Here is a 17,670-nt window from a genome sequence, read left to right as displayed (position 1 = left end):
GGACACACACGTTCGACTTTGCAATATCGATTCCACATATTCGATTTAAGTAAAATCGAATTACCCTCGTAGTGTAGACATACCCTAAGTTTTCACCCACAATGTTAACTTCATACCTTATGCACTAAAATAGTCTTTGATTATCACATAATATTTCTGAAATAGTGAAATATCATACAGTTGTTTTACAACCTTACATGCATCCACGTGTAGGATCTCCTACCAGTTTATGCCAGATAAACTGACGCTAAGTCATTTATATACAAGATGCACACCGACAGATAAGGGCTCATTCACTGCACACCATACAAGACTGTAAGAGATGCCTGGTATTATGAGAGGAAGCAGGTTATATAATTAGTCTTAAATGCCTGTGTAAAAGGGAGCAGTTGTAGGTTGTGTTCAGTCTTATTGGTACTAGTATTTCCTCACTTGAGTGCTGAACTGTGCAACCCTAACTATTCTCAATGTAATTTTTTAATGGCTTGTTCTAGGTCAAGTTAAAAGGGAAAAGAAATTCCATAATCAGTGATTCTTTGGGGGGATGCTGCTGGAATGCTATGGTATGTCCTGTGCAAGATGTGCACTCACTAAGGCAAGGACTCTGTACAGCCTTGCTTTGTTCACAACATGCCTGGATTCATGAGACAAGACAGCTCTACCTTCTTGAGTGTGTGCTTTGCATAGTTGAAAACTTTGTAGTGGGCACATTTGGTCCCCTTAGCTGCATAGGCAATAAATATGCACTGAATGAAAGTGGGCTGACCTATTCAATGTGCACCTGTTATCTGCACACATGTATCCATTGCAACTTATCTCCCTTTCTGAATGCTCGTAGATTATTGTTAAAATATACATTCAAAACTTGAGGTGCAAAACCTCATAACTGACAAATCCCAACTGACTTTCAGGTGAACATCCAAAAGACTTTTTGCCTGCCTAATTTCCACCTATTATTTCCAGCCATTTTGACTCTAAAGCTTTCAAGGGCACAATTACCAAAAAAACCTCAAAACAAAACCAGAATGGAGAAAATACACTCATGTATGTTTTCCCACTCTTCTCATACTCAAAAATAGCAGAACTCTTTTGTTCAAATGTGTCTAGATATTTGCCTTTAGGTGTAAACCAGGTCTGGAGAATTTCAGCCCAATGGGTGGAACTTTTGGAAAGTTATGATCACCTGAAAATGGGGCTTATAGTGAAAATGCTCTGGTAACCTTAAATATACCTGGAGCACTAGCAATCCCATTATAATGTACAATGTGTCATAATTATACTCACTAGGAACCATAACTTTGACTGTCTTGACTCTTGCATGTAAATTCTTGACTATGCTGTTGAATGGATGTCTCACATTTGATTACCTGCGTTTTCTTTTTTAATAAGCAAGAGACGTGCTGGTGTATCTGACTGACATCTGTTGAGTGTGCAGTCTGAGGTTCCAGTTGTGCAGCTGGATCTCCATGGGTGAACCCCTGCATCTTCAGGGAGCCCAGTGGGGGCTCCACGCCGACACAGGGAACTGTGTGCACAGATCCAGTTGCGGGAGTGGGGCCTTGGAGCTGTCGTCCTGGGTGTGCATAGTGACTGTGTTCAAATAAAATGTTGCGTGCTCTGAGGCTTTGGATTCCCTGAGCACACTGTGTTCTGTAGTGTGCAGCTTCTTCCCATGGCAGCTTTCATTGAATCGGAGCAGCAGGTCCCTCACTCACCAGTCTGACAGCTTCAAATCACGTGACCCTTGTGCCCTTGTAGAATAGAAAGTTGCAGAACATGTGAAATTTAAATTGAATGCTATTAATTGGAAATTCAAATAAATGTGGGGGTGGAAGGGAGGGGGATGGCTTGCCAGGGTGCAGGTTGGTTCCAGAGCAGCCCTGAGTAAGAGAGACTCTCTAGGCAAAGTTTAACTTGGCCATCTGAACCAGCTCACATGCTTTTAGTGTGCAGTGTTTGAGATATATGGGAAGAGATGTATATTGCTGAATGAAAGGGGGGAAAAGTGGAGAGTCGTGTATTATGTAAATACAGTCCCCGTCTTTCTAATTTACTTAAACAAGTATTTTCACTGAGCGCTTGATCCATGGCAAGTTTGAAAATCTAAAAATAAGCCCTCTGAATAATGAACTCTAAAACTAGTCTAATATTTATGTTAAAACACTTTTCAGACAATCTCAAGTGACTCTACAGAGTTTTGCAAAACTTAATAATAAATCCACCTTTGGGTTGCAAATAAGCCTGTGAATCGGGGTCGGGTGAGGGAGAAACAGAGGGAGAAGGTTATTTTTGACTTGAAAATACAGGCTTAGGAAAATACCATCTGTCAGAAATAGCACCAAACACACAGGGACTTTGTGCTATCAATGCTTGTCTGTCTACACAATTATCAATCGGTTGTAGTAAGGAGAAGGTGAAAGAAGATAAACCAAAGTGTGGCCTGTTGACTGTTGGTGGTCCTTGAAAACCTGGCTTGTTACATGGGTCTGGCTCTAATCCTTTTTTCTGGCTGCTACATCATAGGAAAATATTAATATGTAAAGAATTGCTGTGCTTGCAGGGGAGCTGTAGCCCATGGGAAGAGAGGACCATTATCTTTATTAAGATGTGGTCCATACTGTGAAAAAGTTTGAGAACTTTAGTACAGATAATCTACTTGCTTGTCTGGCCAATCAGGTGTTAATTTGGAATTAGTCCCCCATTTAGGTAGACAGGGCCCCATTCCTTAAAGAAAACTACAGTTTAACCCAGTGATGGCAGTTTTCTGCTGCTTTTGTTTTCCCCTTGACACTCAGATAATGATATTCCAGGTTAGAAAGACCAGGGGGCAGAAGATCCAAGTGAGACCTGTGGGGTTTCATTGACAAAAACATCTTGTTTGTCTTGTTTTCTGAATGTAATATAGATTAACATATATGGCTAAAAGGAGGAGTAGAATCTCTTTGTGACCCTCTGTGCGCTATTATATTTTCTTAGCATAAACTGTAGAGGAGTTATTGACCACACCTGTAAAACTGGGGTAACATTTAGCAAGGCTGAGGGCTTGTCTAAACAGTGTTGTTCACAAATATCTATTGTTTTAAATTCATAATCTAACTTAATCCAAACTAACCTTCAAGTGTAGGCAAGCCCTAAATGCAGTGGTGATAAACCACCAATTTCTAAGATCAGGGAAAACTGAATTTGAGTATATTGAATTCTACTCATAAAATTAAAATGAAGGACAGTGAAATCAGCAGCACAGGTGGCGACTGAGAAATGGCCACTGAGTCACACCAGAAAGCTAAGAGGTTACACCCCCAGTTACAGAGGGAAATGGAGTGTGCTGTGTGGTGTTCATGTCAGGTGTATCACTGGGTAATTTATTGAATCTTGTGTCAGCTAAAATAGCTGCTGAGACTACCTTGTCTGTACAGTAGAACTAAGTAAAGCTGTTACAATTTGATGTGTAGCTTGCTCAAGCTTATTCAAGAATAACACGTGCAAGTAAAAAGTGATTTGAACTGAATCTTCTGACACACTTTTATTAGGAGCATTTTCCTTGAAGCTCAGATCAGCTGTTCCCAAGGCACATAGTGGAGCCCTGTTTCCACTAAAACATTGTTCAGAAGCTCCCAACAGCTTGTTTGGTCACTCCTGTGGAGAGGACCACAGCCCTGATTGGGAATGCCTTGCAATAGACTGCACTGCTGGATTGTTTTGTAATGCGCAGTCAGAGTTGGATACTTATGTTAGAAAAGACGGATGTTTAAGTACTGAGCAAGGTCATGTTTTGAAGGAAACTAGTAGAATGGATCATATACAAGCCTGCAACCTCTAGATTGGATGCCTCAGCATAGCTCCCATTGTTTCCCATGACTTATCGTGTGACATGGATAAAGAACATCGTCTCACCTTTTCCCCACCCTGCAGACTCTTTGCTTAAAAAAAAAAAAAAAAAAAAGACCTTTGCATGTTTGATTCTAACAAAGGGGCAATTTTTAGAACCCTCAGAAGGGACTGATCATCTTTGAGAGGGATATTTAGTACTTCTCGGCTCTCTGTGAGCTGAGGGGTGAAAACATTATCTACTATCTTTGTTCATTTAATCCTAGGCTTCTGAGTGCACCACCAAAAAACATTTACTTGGGGAAGAAGGGACTTGTTATTAACAAACCTGGAAATTCCAGAAGGATATTAAACCTCCTGCTTCAGGGTTTAAACCAATCTCATATTATTAGAGACCAGGTTGAGACCTATGTCGGGAAGGGGCAGATTATCTCACATCTGCCTGTTGCAGGGTTCTTACCCCTTCCTCTGAAGCAGCTGATACTGGCCACTGTCAGAGACAGGGTACTGGGCTAGATGGAACTTGGGTCTGATCAAGTTTGGCAATTCCTGTGTTTTGGTTCAATCCTGAGCTTTTCCTCATTGATGTAGTAATTTTTCATAGCTTGCTGATTTCATCAAAGCACTGTGGTCTAATGGGTAGAGCACAGGAGAGAGACCTGTGTTCTGTTCCTGACTCTATTAATAGCCCGACTGAGTGACATTGGCAACTCATTTCCCCAATCTGTGCCTCAGTTTCCCCAGTTGTAAAATGGGAATGATACTTAGCACCTTTATAAAGTGCTTTGAGATCGACTGATGAAACGCATTATATAAGAGCTAGGTGGTATTTATTATTGTGATCAATAGAGCTCTTACCAGAGCTCAGACCAGCTGCTCAACATGTATGCATGTTACTATAACATTAGAATTGTGAAGTGATCCATCCTGTATTACTATATCTTACATTATTTTAAACCAGTGTAACCCTTCTGCCCATCTAGTTGGCAGCAACAAGGGCCGGGTTCTGTATCTAGGGGTTCAGTTTCAATAACACAATGCAAAACCGGCTCGAGCCCCCACCCAGTGACCTGGGACAATTACATACCACCCCCCCCGGGTACCTCTAAGAGGCAATACTTCCCCTCTCGCAAGCACGGAGTCTGAGTGTAGCAGAAAATGTTTAATAACATGAGGTAAACGACATCAGCATAAAATTGGAAAAAACACCACAAACAGGATTCACAACACAAACCATGAGCAAAACCCACCCCAGCAAATTGGGCTGTGTCCTTTCCCTTTGGTTCTTGAATCCAGCAAACCAAAAATCACCCAGAGTCCCCAAAGTCCGACACCCCCAAAGTCTCTTGGGTCCAGCAACCACCCAAAGTCCCAAAAGTCCAACAACCCCCAAAGTCTCTGTCCCTGGTCAGTGCAGTCCCAGAGTAAAAGGGGGGGGGGGCACGCAGGGTGTTAAGGGGCACCTTACGTGATCCGAGGCTGGCCAGCCGTCTGTTTCTCCGTGGGGGTTCCGCCGCAGCCTTTACCACGAGCCAGTCCACTTTCCTGCCATCCCACGAACTGCTCCGCTGTACAAGCTGCTCCGCTCCGCTCACCGACCTGTGAGCCGTCCCCGCAAACAGCTCCGCTCGCCGTTCCTTAGGCCACTCCAACCGGCCCCGCAAGGCTCCACGCCGCTCGCTGCTCCTCCAGTCGTCCCCACAAATTGCTCTGCCAGCTGCTGAGCAATATAGCTTCAGGCTCCCCCACTAGTTAACACAGCACTCAGTGATTTCAGCTCTTAATAACATCAGCTCTTTTGTGATTTCAGCTCTTAGTGATTTCAGCTCATAGTATAGTAGGGGAGCCCCAGTGCTGGTGCACCATTGGCCCAAAGTGAATTCAGCTCCGCAGCCTGTAACTAGACTCCTAAGGGAATCAAAGTTAGCTCTGACATTCAACAGTGGAGAGAGGAGGTGGTGCAATTGGTGTTTCGGACCCTCAGAGGGGGCCCATACCATCAGGTACAAATACCTGTCCCCGTCCTCTCTCCATTCACTGGGTTTTGTAACCCATGCCCCTTGTCAAGCAAGTGCTACTTAGGTAATGGTGAGGGACTCACTCAGTCCTTCTGTCACACAACAGTTCCACTGGCCTTGATTCACAGAATCAGGGTAACAAAACTTTATTCTTCCCGCCCCAATAATAGAGAAACTGGGGATCCCACACCAGCCAAAGTAACCATTTTCAGTTGTTGTGTTTCATGCCAGGCGAGTGGGTGTGCCTATGCAAACAAGATCAGCCCCTGGAGTTCTTTTCCACACTCGCCATAATTCACCACCAGATGTCAGGGTAGAGCTCATCCTGACTCTGCTTACACCAGAAAAAAACAAACCACAATGCATGTGATTTCTGTTTCTCACCAGCTACTCTGACCTATGATACTCTCAGGTTTGAGTATGAAGACTTCCCTGAGACCAAAGAGCCTGTTTGGATACTGGGGAGAACATACAGTGTGTTCACAGGTAATTCACTCACATGCTAGTACTTAAGCAGTGCTTTTCAGGGCATGAGGGCTTTACATACATCTAACCATCCCATGTAGTGTTTTGAACTTTTACGTAATCCCAGCTTTTTCTAAGTAGCATCCTGAAGAAGTGCAGCCCCTGCTTGCTAGTTTATAGGCATTCTGCTTACAGTACATGCAGTTGTGTGTTCCCCTGCATGTTGTCAGGATAGCCTTTCCTGCTGCCTTCAGACACTCCTGCTGCATTTTTGGAGAAAATTGTCGTCTTTTTTTTTTTTTTTTTTTTGGCTACAGGGGTTGTAGTACACCCTCTCCTTCCACCTTCCTGGCTGGAGATACAGGGTCGTGATGCTTAAAACTAGGGAAGACTAACACTGGAAAGGAGAGACTGAAGTAGTAAAGACTGTTTTCCCCAAACATGGCCCTGTTTTTTCTTCCCAGGCCTCTCCTGCCCTGTAGGCTGGATCTTTGACTGGTCCATCCTTCATGCAATAGTCCCCCTGCTCCTGTCAAGCCAGGCACTTTCATCAGTGAAAGTTATTAAGTGATGGGGATTTAGGTAGGGTTGATGCCTTTCTCAGGGATGTTACATGTGTTTATTTCTGAAAATTCTTCAGAGAAAGAGGAGATCCTGTTGGATGTGACATCTCGGCTTTGGTTCACATACAGAAAGAACTTTCCTGCCATTGGTAAGTAGCACAGATACAGTTAATAAAATAACTATACTGTAAAGGAGTCTGGCTTGTCTCTTAGGGCCTGACCCAATGGGAGCATTTCCATTGACCTCACTAGGCTTTGGATCTGGAATGTGTACAGAGTGCTATCTCATGAGAAATAAGCATCTGATGTGCAGTGGAGTAGCAGTAAAGTACTGGAGTGCTTTCAGAAAACACCATTTTAAAGAGACCTGAACTGTGAACAACAACCAAATGCAGTGCTAAGGTAACTTCCCAAGGGGTGAGGAGAGCACCTGTTAAAGCCACCGCATTTAGCACCTATCCCTGGCCTCTTATTAACATTTGGTTACATCTTGGGCAGTGATGGATGTGGAGGAAGTGTACTACTTTGCCGTAAGAGGGAAGTGGAAGGTCCAGTGGTTAGGGTGCTAGCTTGGGACTCGGGAGATACAGGTTCAATTCCTTGCTCTTTCACAGACTCCCTGTGTTTCCTTGGCCGCCTCAGCCGCTCTCTGCCTCAGTTCCCTACCTGTACAAAGTTGAGAATAGCACTGCTCTCCCTCACCGGGATGTTGTGAGGATAATTCCATTAATGACTGAGGTGCTCAGATACTCCATTAACAGAGGCCAGATAAACGTCACAGAGAAAAGGTGCAGAAGAGCACAAACTGGAGACTAGCCCATTTTTTAGAGAGGAAGGATGTTGCCTCTCATTTCTCCTATCTGGAAAACTTTATACTCCCAGGCATCTTTAGCTGTGATGTGCATGCTGAAAGCTGCCTGCTTTTGTGAAATATGCTGTGCTTTTTTTCTTGGTGGGCTTTTCTTTCCCGATAGTTCTGAGTATCCCCGAATCTTCTTTGTCCATAAATTTCCTTTTGGTCTCATCCTCTTGACCAAGTAGGACTGGATAGGACTCCTTTAAAATGTACTAATATTTTTCTAAATTAATTTTTTCAAGTAAGGCAGGCTTTTATTAGGGCATGAAGGGAATATCTGAAACTAGAACAACTATGCGAGGAAAAACTACAAAAAGAACTGAACAGTTTATCCTTTCTGGAGAAACAATGTTTAAAATAAATATGCTATCACACTTCCTATCTCTGGTCCAGGTGATCACATATAACTTGTAGAGCTCCTGTTAAAAATATTAGCTCTCAATGTTCTTGTTTTTCTCTGGGGTCATAAACAACATGATATCTGCATGCTGGACTCTCCTAATTATTGCTGGGCCAGCAGGCCCCACTGGACACTACAACTAGTTCAGAAATAGTCTCAGCTGGCTAAGAGCTCTGGAATAATTAAGTTATATTAAAAACAGAGGTGGACTCAGAAGATTCTACAAAACCCTCTATGTGCTTAGGCACTTCTTAGCAGTTTGGAAAAATATTCAACACCCTAGGCAATACCAAATTGGTGTCCTGAGCCCCTTTTGTGAGGCAACCCTGCAGTGTTGCTTCTAAATGGTAATCCAGACTTCCAGAAAGGGCAGGTAGCTAACATTAATTTTGTAGGTGATCTTTCTGAATCAAATTATCTTAAATCCTTCTAATAACTGAACCAATTTTCTTTTCTTCATAAGCAGGGTGGATTTGATTTAAATCACTAGTCAGGAAGACTCGATTTAATCATGGATTTCTACATAAAAGTGCATTCTTGTTGGTTGTTATAACCTTAATACATATTCTTCACAACTCAGAGATAGATGTAGGTTTCATTTTTAGAAGGTACACATTATACATTTTTAAAGTGATTTATTTTTGAAAACTTCAGATTAATTTTACAGCTATATCAGAAAATGAATGATTTTTTGGTTATTTTATTTACCAAAGGTAATTGAAAAAGATATTTATGAAGTCATTGGGAGGCTAACTATCTCCAGTTTAACAGGTTAATCATTAATATTTGGAGGATTTTCTTGCCATGCTGTATTAGGAGGAGAACATCACCAGACAGACATTTAAATTGTTTTATTTAACTAAAACAACAACGTTATGTATTCTGGGTTTTTTTCTTCAACAGCAAACATATAATAGTTTAACAAAACAAGCATATGAATTTTTGAATTAAACATTCAGGTTTTTTAAAATCAGGTTTGTTTTTGTTAAAATTGTTTTGAACTAAAATAGTTAAATTTATTTTATTTATTTTTAAATATTTCATCGACTATGTCAGCCAGGTCAACATGAGAAACTTAAAATATTGGCTTCTGTAGTTAACTCAGTCGTCTTCACCTTCATTTTCCTGTTTTGTTCATAATCTGGAAAAGAAAAACTAGCTTTCCTGCTTTTTCAGGTCCCAAATGATTTCTCAATTTGGAATGAATTAGTCCAAAGGAAGAAAATATTCTTTCTACACCGGCAGAAGATGCTACTGCTGTTAAAAGTGAGATTATCACTTCAACAGTCTCTGAATCCAAATGCTTAAGTCACTGGTATGACTTTCTTTAAAACATCAGCAAACATATATATTTTTTTTTAATGGTTCACCCTTAGCTCTGAAGTTTTTATTATAGTTGGCATTATGGAGGGATGATTGCTGGATGTCCATGTCATAGCTAACTCCTCTTCTTCAGCAGTTAAGGTTTGACCCTGGTACCAAGTATTAAGAATATTTGCAAGAAAATGAGCTGGATATAGTGTTTGTCTCATTCGTTTTTTTTAATGCTTGTAATTTAACTCTGTCATTGCATATTTCTCTTTTTAAGATCTCACTCAGTTCCTTCCAAATTTCAACAGCGTCAGCAATAAAACATCTATTTCCCTGCATTTTGTTCAAGCCTACAGAAATAGGCTTCAGGGTACTCAGCATGTGTTCAACATTTCTCTTAAGCCCAATGTTGAGAACTTTGGCTGTGACAGTGCCATCTATTTTTTTTTTTCTTTTCACGATATTGTTCACAAACTGTCATCAGATTAGGCCAGTTCTTGATATAGTACTCAAAACAGTACACTACTGAGTACCATCACACGTCTTGTGGGAGAGTTAGCTTGGTTCCTCCCGCTTTTTTCAGAGCAGCGGCTGCAAAGTGATTGTTACGGAAGTATTTTGCAATTTCAACAACATTAGCCTTTATTTCTGGAACACTGAAGTCTTTGGCTAGGAGGTGCATCAAATGAGCACTGCAACCATATGTTTATTAGCTTGGGACTCTCTTCTAATAATTTTTTCTCGGATACATTTGCAGCATTTTCTGTGACCAAGCTGCATACTAGACATTTTGAATTTTTTTTTCTACAGTTTGTTACAGCTTTTACTGCTGCTACTTGTAAGTATTCTGTTGTGTGCGCATTTCCTGATGTATCAATTGTTTCTGTAAGGAAGACATTCCTTTCTTCTGTTGTATGTGCTTGTGTGACAACAGGATCATTGTGGATATTGCTCCACCCATCCACACTCAGGTTAACAATTTCACCCTATAGACCTTTTGCACACTGCTCAATTTCTTTCATACACTTTATCCAGCAATTTGCCTACGATCTCTGCTCTGTTGGGTGGACTGTATCCTGGTCTTAATGACTGAACTGTTAATGAAGTGTGGGTTCTCAATCATATGGAAAGGAGAGTTTGTTGCATAAACAAACCGGGCAATTTTTTCATCAGTTACCTCTTTTTGTAATCTGCTGGGTCTTATCACAAACTTATCTATGGTTGTTTCTGGATGATGGAGATTTTGTTTTTTTGTTTTGCTACAGGTGATATACTGTGGCTATGTGCCATACATGATGTGACTGAAACACTATAATTGGCAGATAACTCTGAAACTATAGAAAATGATGGTGATCTTGAAGGTGGATAGTCTTCAGAATCCTGTATGTTGAGGATGGATTCTCCTAAACAAAATAAGTCAATGCAGTTATTTATTATTACCATACTGCTCATTTAGTATTTCTCATTGCATTCACAGTCAGTACTACTTTAAAGGTGAAATTGTAAAAGGAAGATCTGCCTATTTCAGCTATTTTTTTATCACAACTGCATCTAAAATGATAGTACCATAGAGTAACAACTATATCTATATATATATATATATTTTTTTTTCTCAAACATGAGAATTCAAGAATAGTCCATAAGGAACACTGGCAGTCCTTAAAGAAGTATGAAATAAAAAAGTTGACCAACCTGAAGATCCTGCGTGTTCAGACATGTTCCTTTCATCGTCTTCAACTTAGCTTCCTCCTGAGAAGGAACACTTCTCATGATGTTGTTTCATTCGGGCAACCAGGCCTTGCATTTCTTTGTTGCACTGTTTGCATTTTGCACACATCTGTCTTACCCACAGGTAGAGGAACTTCATTTAAAATATTCCCAAACTGGGTCTCTTTTACAACCTGCTGCCATTAAAGGTTTTCCCTTCTAGTGAGAGAATGGTATGGTAGATCTCAAATCAATGAAGGCTACACTCAGAAAGACCTCAAGACTTCTGGAATATGCTGCTCAAACAGTTTCACTTTTGTTTCTACTGCCCGTCCTTCCCTTCTCACATTTATCTCCAGACTTCTTCTCCTTGTCCAGATCTATTCCGTCCCCCAACAATCTTATATTCATTGAACTTTTTGAAATTTTTCACTTTTAGAGAAAGGTAAGGGATTGACTCTATGTACACAAATTTGCAGAGGGACAATAGAGGTGAGAAATAACAGACCTCAACCCTATTTATTTAAAACATTTTTGCTGTTAACAAGCATGTTATCTCTGGAGACACAAATCCACAGTTTGAGAACTGCAAAACTAAGTATCTCTGATATCTTCTACACTGAGCACTGAGTCCCATTGGATAGATAGAAAGATTAACCTAAATCATCTATACAAAAGCCCCTGGAACCCCATAAAATTGGGTCCCTAATCTGTGAACTATCGGAACTCATTTACAAAACTTTTATTAAACATTAATAAAATCTGTATGTGATTTGTATTGTACTTAAACTGAAGCAAAGAGCTGAGATAAAAGCTAGAGGTGGAATAAAGAAATTGCACCTTAAAGCATCTACCATGGAATTGTGTATAACATATTAGGAATATGTGCAAATGGGATGAACTGTAGTGATGGAATGAAAATTCTCCTCTGGATCAATGGCTAGTTTTCATGGGTCCTCATCCTGAAGATGATTCTGTTTTCTTCTTGTGCAATTTTATATATAAAAATGGGATGGAAATCAGAGGAGGTCCTAATAGTGTGCAAATGGAATTATATATCTGTGCCCTTCCAATAGAATAGTGGTTTATTGACTCAGAAATAAGACTTCTCAAAACATCTGGAATTTTGAGCTAGATACAATGGTACAGAATGATCTCCTCTTCCAATTCTTTAAAATCAATTATCTAATGGGATTTGAAACCCCCCTTAACACCTACTGCAGACACAATTTAATACAGGCTAGCTGGTTGCACTGAAGCTTAGACTGATTCCTGCGGGTTAACATTGACTGAGTACAGAGGTTAACCCCTTTCACTATGGTTGAGGTTAGATCAGGGTTAGCTAATGTTTTAGCAAGTCTCAATCTGATCTCAATCTCTGTGTAAATTAAATAAACCCTAGATGAATTTAACTTGTTCCCCTGAATGCAGCATAGTTGTAGCTGTGTCAGTCCCAAGATATTAGAGACACAAGGGGTGTGAAGTAATATCTGTTATTGGACCAACTTCTGTGGGGGGGGAGAGACAAGCTTTCGAGCCACACAGAGCTCTTTTGCAGGTCGGGGAAAGGTACTCCACATGTCGCAGCTAAATGCAAGGTGGAACAGATCGTTTAGTGTAAGTAGTTATCACGTTCTAAGGGACCATTTTAAAGTAGAGTGGCCTGTTAACACCTCTGCAGTCATAGGACAAAAAGAGGGGGTTAGTGGGTTACAGATTGTTGTAATAAACCACAAATCCAGTTTGTCTGTTCAGTCCATGATTTTCAGTGTTTAGCAGAGTAATGAATTTAAGATCCCAGGCTCATCTTTTGCAAGTGTTTGTGCAGGTTTCCTTTGAGGATAAGGACTGATAGGTCAGATATAGTGATTGATCGCATTGTGAAAAGCAGGGCTTTGGAGCTGTGCTCCAGCTCCAGGCAAAAACCTGCAGCTCCACTGCTCCGGAGCTGCTCTGGGCTCCGCTCCAAAGCCCTGGTGAAAAGTGTCCACCCACAGGTGATAGGGTGTTTTGTCTTATCATTTTCCTGTGTGAGTTCATTCGAGAGCGTAGTGATTGGTTTCACCCACATGGTGGTGGTTGGAGCATTTAGTGCACTGGATGAGGTATACCACATATTGTGATAGGTATGTGTCGGATCCATGGGTCTTGAAAGATATGTTGGGGGGTGGGTGTTGATCATTTTAGCTGTGGAGCCATGTCTGCAGATTTTGCATCTGTTCTGGCAGGGGATGGTGCCGCTTTGAGTTGGTATGTTTTTTGGTCTGTGCGGAGTTTGTTTCTGATGATGAGCTTGGAGAGTTTGGGGGGGCTGTTTGAATGCTAGAAGTTCGGGTTCAGGACAGATGTGTTTCAGGATGGGATCCCCATTGAGTATGGATTGTAGTATGATGATACCCCATATGGGTTTCAGTATGGGGTGGTAGGTGATGACTAGGGGGGTTTATTTCTGTATTGAAGCAGGTTCTCTCCTGGGTATTTGCCATGATGCGATCTAATTCTCTGGTGGAATGTCCTTGTTTGGTGAAGGCAGTTTTAAGTGTGTTAAGGTGTATATCCCGGACTTTCTCCTCTGAGCACATTCTGTGGTATCTGAGTGTCTGGCTGTAGGTAACAGATTTCTTGGTGTATTAAGGGTGGTCATTGGATCTATGAAGGTAGGTGTGGTGGTCTGTGGGTTTCTGGTGTGGTTGTCTGCAGGATTCCATTGCTGAAGCTGGTTGCTATCCAGGAAGTTGATACTCATGTGGGATTGTTCCAGAAAGAGTTTAATGGACGTGTAGTGGTTGTTGAAGTTGTGGTGGAAATCTATAAGGGAGTTTAAGCCATCTGTCCAGAAGATGAAAAGATCATCAATTTTTGTGTCATTGGTTTTGTCATACATTTGTCTAGACATTTTTCTTCAAGGTAGCCCGTGAAGGGGTTGGCATATTGGGGAGCCATCCTAGTACCCAGGGCTGCTCCCATGGTTTGGAGAAAGTGTGTGTTTGTTGAATATAAAATTGTTATGGGTGAGGATGGAATGAATGAGTTTGGCAATGTGTTTGGGGTGGATATCTGAGGGTTGTCCATTGTCTTGTGAATATTTGAGGTAGGCAGCTATGCCATCATTGTTAGGGATGTTGTATAGGGAAGTGTCATCCATGGTGGCGAGGATGGTGTTCCGAGGGCGGTTGTTAATGTTGTGGAGTTTGTGGAGGAAGTCTGTGTGTCCGCAAGGAAGCTGGTCTTTTGTTTGAGTGATTTCCAATATTCCTTCAGTAAGAGTGTTGTGGCCAGATATGATGGATCTGTCTGGGTTCCCTTGTTTGTGTATTCTTGGAAAGAATGTAGAAGGTCCCTGGGGTGGGTTCCTGGGGGACGAAGTTGTAGAGTTTCTCTTGAAGTTGTTCGGGGAAGGATTTGATGAGATCCCTAAGTTCCTGGGTAAATTGTGGTGTGCGGTTGTCTTTCAGTTCTTTATAGTAGGTGGTGTTTGGAGAGTTGTCAGTTGGCCTTATCAGTGACATCATGGTTGAGGACTATCGTGGCTTGACCTGCTGGCTTGATCATTATCTTGTAGTTAGATTTCACAGACTGTATGGGTGTCCTCTTAGTAGTGGAGAGATTACGGTGGATGTGATATTTAAGGATTTTGCAGTCAATTTTTCCCCTGAAGCAATCAATGTAATGATCATGAGTGCAGTTTCATCCGCTCTGTGGTGCCCAATCACATGATTATTTTTTTCTTATGATTGTTGGTGGGGATGTGGTCATTGTGAGTGGTGTCATCGTTGTTGTGAAAATCCTTTGAGGCCGGGATGGCAGAAGAAGAGGACCTGAAGAAGTGCTCTGTGTGGCTCGACAGTTGTCTCTCACCAACAGAAGTTGGTCCAATAAAAAAAATTACCTCACCCACCTCTGTTCTCCTGAATATCAGTCTCTGTTATGTGTGTCTCTGTTCCCCTGAATATCAGTTAACTTAAACTTCTACAGGCTTAATTTATTAACTTGATTAATGCTATCCCAGTTTACAGTAGACAGTAGCAAGACCACAGATGCGAACTTCCTCCTCTATTAGTGAAACAGCAGGGACCCCCCAAAAAGTACTAGGGGAAGCACGAGATAAAGTGCCTGTGGCCCAACAAGCTTCCACAGCTCTTTAAATGTATGCTTCAACAGCCCTTTCGCTCTTTTCCATTCCCATCTCTGCACCTTTTTCTGTGCTGCTTCCATGCAAGCAATGACTTTCCAAGGAAGCCCCAAGACGTGCCCATGCTGTAATCAAGTAACCATTTGATCTTATTACTGCTGTAAACCTTGTTCTCACCCCATCTCCCCACTACCCTCTCCATTGTTGGCTGCTCCCATCCATTGTGACATTTAAAATTTGATTGCAAATTTTTGAAGACAAGGGCAATGCATTTGTTCTGTACACCACCTAGCATGTTTTTGAGTCCTCTGTAAGTGACAAACCACCAGCCTGGTTAAAGGAGAGCTCTGCTGACCAAATAGGAGAACTTGATCTAACATACTGGCATGAGTCTGGGTGGTGGTCTCCTCTTTTGGCGCTTTTACTTTCTATCTCCCTACACCCTGGATATAAAGTGACCAGAGAGAAGAGAAAATAATTGCAAAAAATTTCATGCTATCAGTGTATTAAGGAGCAGCTGAGTCTGTAAAACCAGCCCACTAGTTCTGGTCACTCTCAGTGTTCTAAACTTTATCTTAACAGCTGGCCGTGCAATGGCCTAGCCTGGGAGGGGAAGTGGCAGCTTTCTTTGAAGTTCTGCCATAGGATGTGCTTTTAAAGTCTTTTGGCTTTTAGCCTCTGCATGCCAATAACACGAACCAACAGCCTAATTACCCTTTGTCTTTTGGCTTATTTCTATATTCACTTGGGAACCTTGTCTAGCCATCAGCAGCTGGGTAGAGTCCTCGCCTTGTTTTCGTGGTGAAGTGCCTTAGCAGGTGTAAGATCTGGGTGAAGATTATGGGGAGAATAGTCCATAAAACACCTTTATCTGAAATAAATAAATAGGTGTCTGGTAGCTTGAGCTGGAGATTTGTTCACAGATCCATGCCTGAGGGCTGGTGTGATCCCATGTCTCATTCCCCAGTCTGAATTGGATATTTACTTGAAACTCATCCGTCTTCTGTAAATGCCTGGCTTTATTTTTCTTAAAGGTCTGGTGGTAGGGTTTGCCTCTTAAATCTATATTTATTCCTCAGCATCATTGTCTGACAGATGAGTCTCTGTTGTCATAACGCCCACCTTGCATACCTAGAGAGCTCCACGTTCTCCCTCCCACACCTGCCATTGTATTGCACTGTGACTAGACAGCTGGTCTAACCCTTACATTCTGTTCTGATTGTTTTGCTTGACTACAGGAGGAACAGGCCCCACGTCTGATACCGGCTGGGGCTGCATGTTGAGGTGTGGTCAGATGATCTTCGCTCAGGCATTGGTCTGCCGGCACTTAGGCAGAGGTAAATCAATGCATCTTTAAGGGAGGTGTCCAGAGCCAGTCCAAATGATGGTGCACTTGTTAGGGCAACAAAGAGAGAGGGCACAACTTGAAATTGCTGTGGGCTCCATGTAAAGTTTCCCTAGCTCTTCTCACCTGAAGAGCTAGATGATGAAGCAGCCCCAATGGAAACATCCCAGTGAGTTTCACTAACATCTCTTCCTTCCAAATCAACATCAATAAATCTGTATGGACAATTGGCAAAGGCTGTGCTAGCCAGTAAAAAAATGTTCTTGTAAATTCCTCTGCACCAGTGGAGCAGCTTGCTTTCCCTTGTACCAGTGGGTATTTGGAGACAAGATCATGTCATTCCTGGGTGGAAAAGACCCTAGCATTTGGATTTATTGATATGGCAGCCTGCAGATATTCTGCTGACTGTTAGACCGTGGTTTTGTTTGCTGAGCTTTTTTAAATTACTGCAAACTTTCTTCCCCATTCCCCAAAATGAGTAGAATGCCATTTTGTGTTAGACCCCCGAAAGGGCTAGCCAAGAGAGCCCCAAACTTCCCAGGTTTGTATGCCTGAAACGTTTACGGTGGTTAAAATTGCTGTACGATAAGCAGCTGTTAGTTTTATTTTTAACCTTCTGCTGAGATGCCTTCAGGTCTCTCCCTGAATCCCACCTTTCTAGAAGTGACACCTGTAGCCAGCTGACACTTTGTGATACATGGTCTCTTCTGTGGCTGCTGCTGCTAAAGTTCTGTGGATTGGCAGGAGACGTCTTGTGGCACTGGCATCCTGTCCTTCCCAAACCAACTGCCCCACTTCTGCAATGACTTTCTGGGCACTAGAAATTCCAATGTTCTTTCACGCTTGCAGGATTTTACGGGGGTGTGAGATTTTTCACATTGGTATTCCCTCTCCTTGGGAGCCAATGCATCCTGACAGAGAAGGGTCAATGCATGTCCTGGAATTGATTTTTACAATGTCTTCAATTCCCACCTCTGAAAAGACCCTTTTACTTGTTAAACGTGGTCCTTTTTTGGGATCTTCACAGGTCCCTAGTAATAAGACT

General features: G+C 41.9%; 1 protein-coding gene across 3 annotated transcripts in view; it reads left to right on the top strand.

Moving 5' to 3' along the window:
• ATG4B (autophagy related 4B cysteine peptidase) overlaps positions 1-17,670 on the top strand; it is a 44,090-nt gene that overhangs the window by 8,597 nt on the left and 17,823 nt on the right. For 2 of the 3 annotated variants that reach the window (XM_026660822.1, XM_024214380.2), the window contains exons 1-4: positions 522-563; positions 6,234-6,332; positions 6,952-7,023; positions 16,519-16,617. In XM_026660822.1, coding sequence (XP_026516607.1) covers positions 545-563; positions 6,234-6,332; positions 6,952-7,023; positions 16,519-16,617 — 289 coding nt within the window. In that variant the 5' untranslated portion in view covers positions 522-544. Of the gene's footprint in view, positions 1-521; positions 564-6,233; positions 6,333-6,951; positions 7,024-16,518; positions 16,618-17,670 lie in introns of those variants that run through there. The other variant, XM_026660823.1, reaches the window with a different exon arrangement.

This window comes from Terrapene carolina, unplaced genomic scaffold (genome assembly GCF_002925995.2).
Source record: "Terrapene carolina triunguis isolate 2854851 unplaced genomic scaffold, T_m_triunguis-2.0 Scaffold837, whole genome shotgun sequence".
Taxonomy (NCBI): domain Eukaryota; kingdom Metazoa; phylum Chordata; order Testudines; family Emydidae; genus Terrapene; species Terrapene triunguis.
Note: the sequence above shows the minus strand (reverse complement) of the source record. Positions and strands in the feature narration are given on the sequence as shown.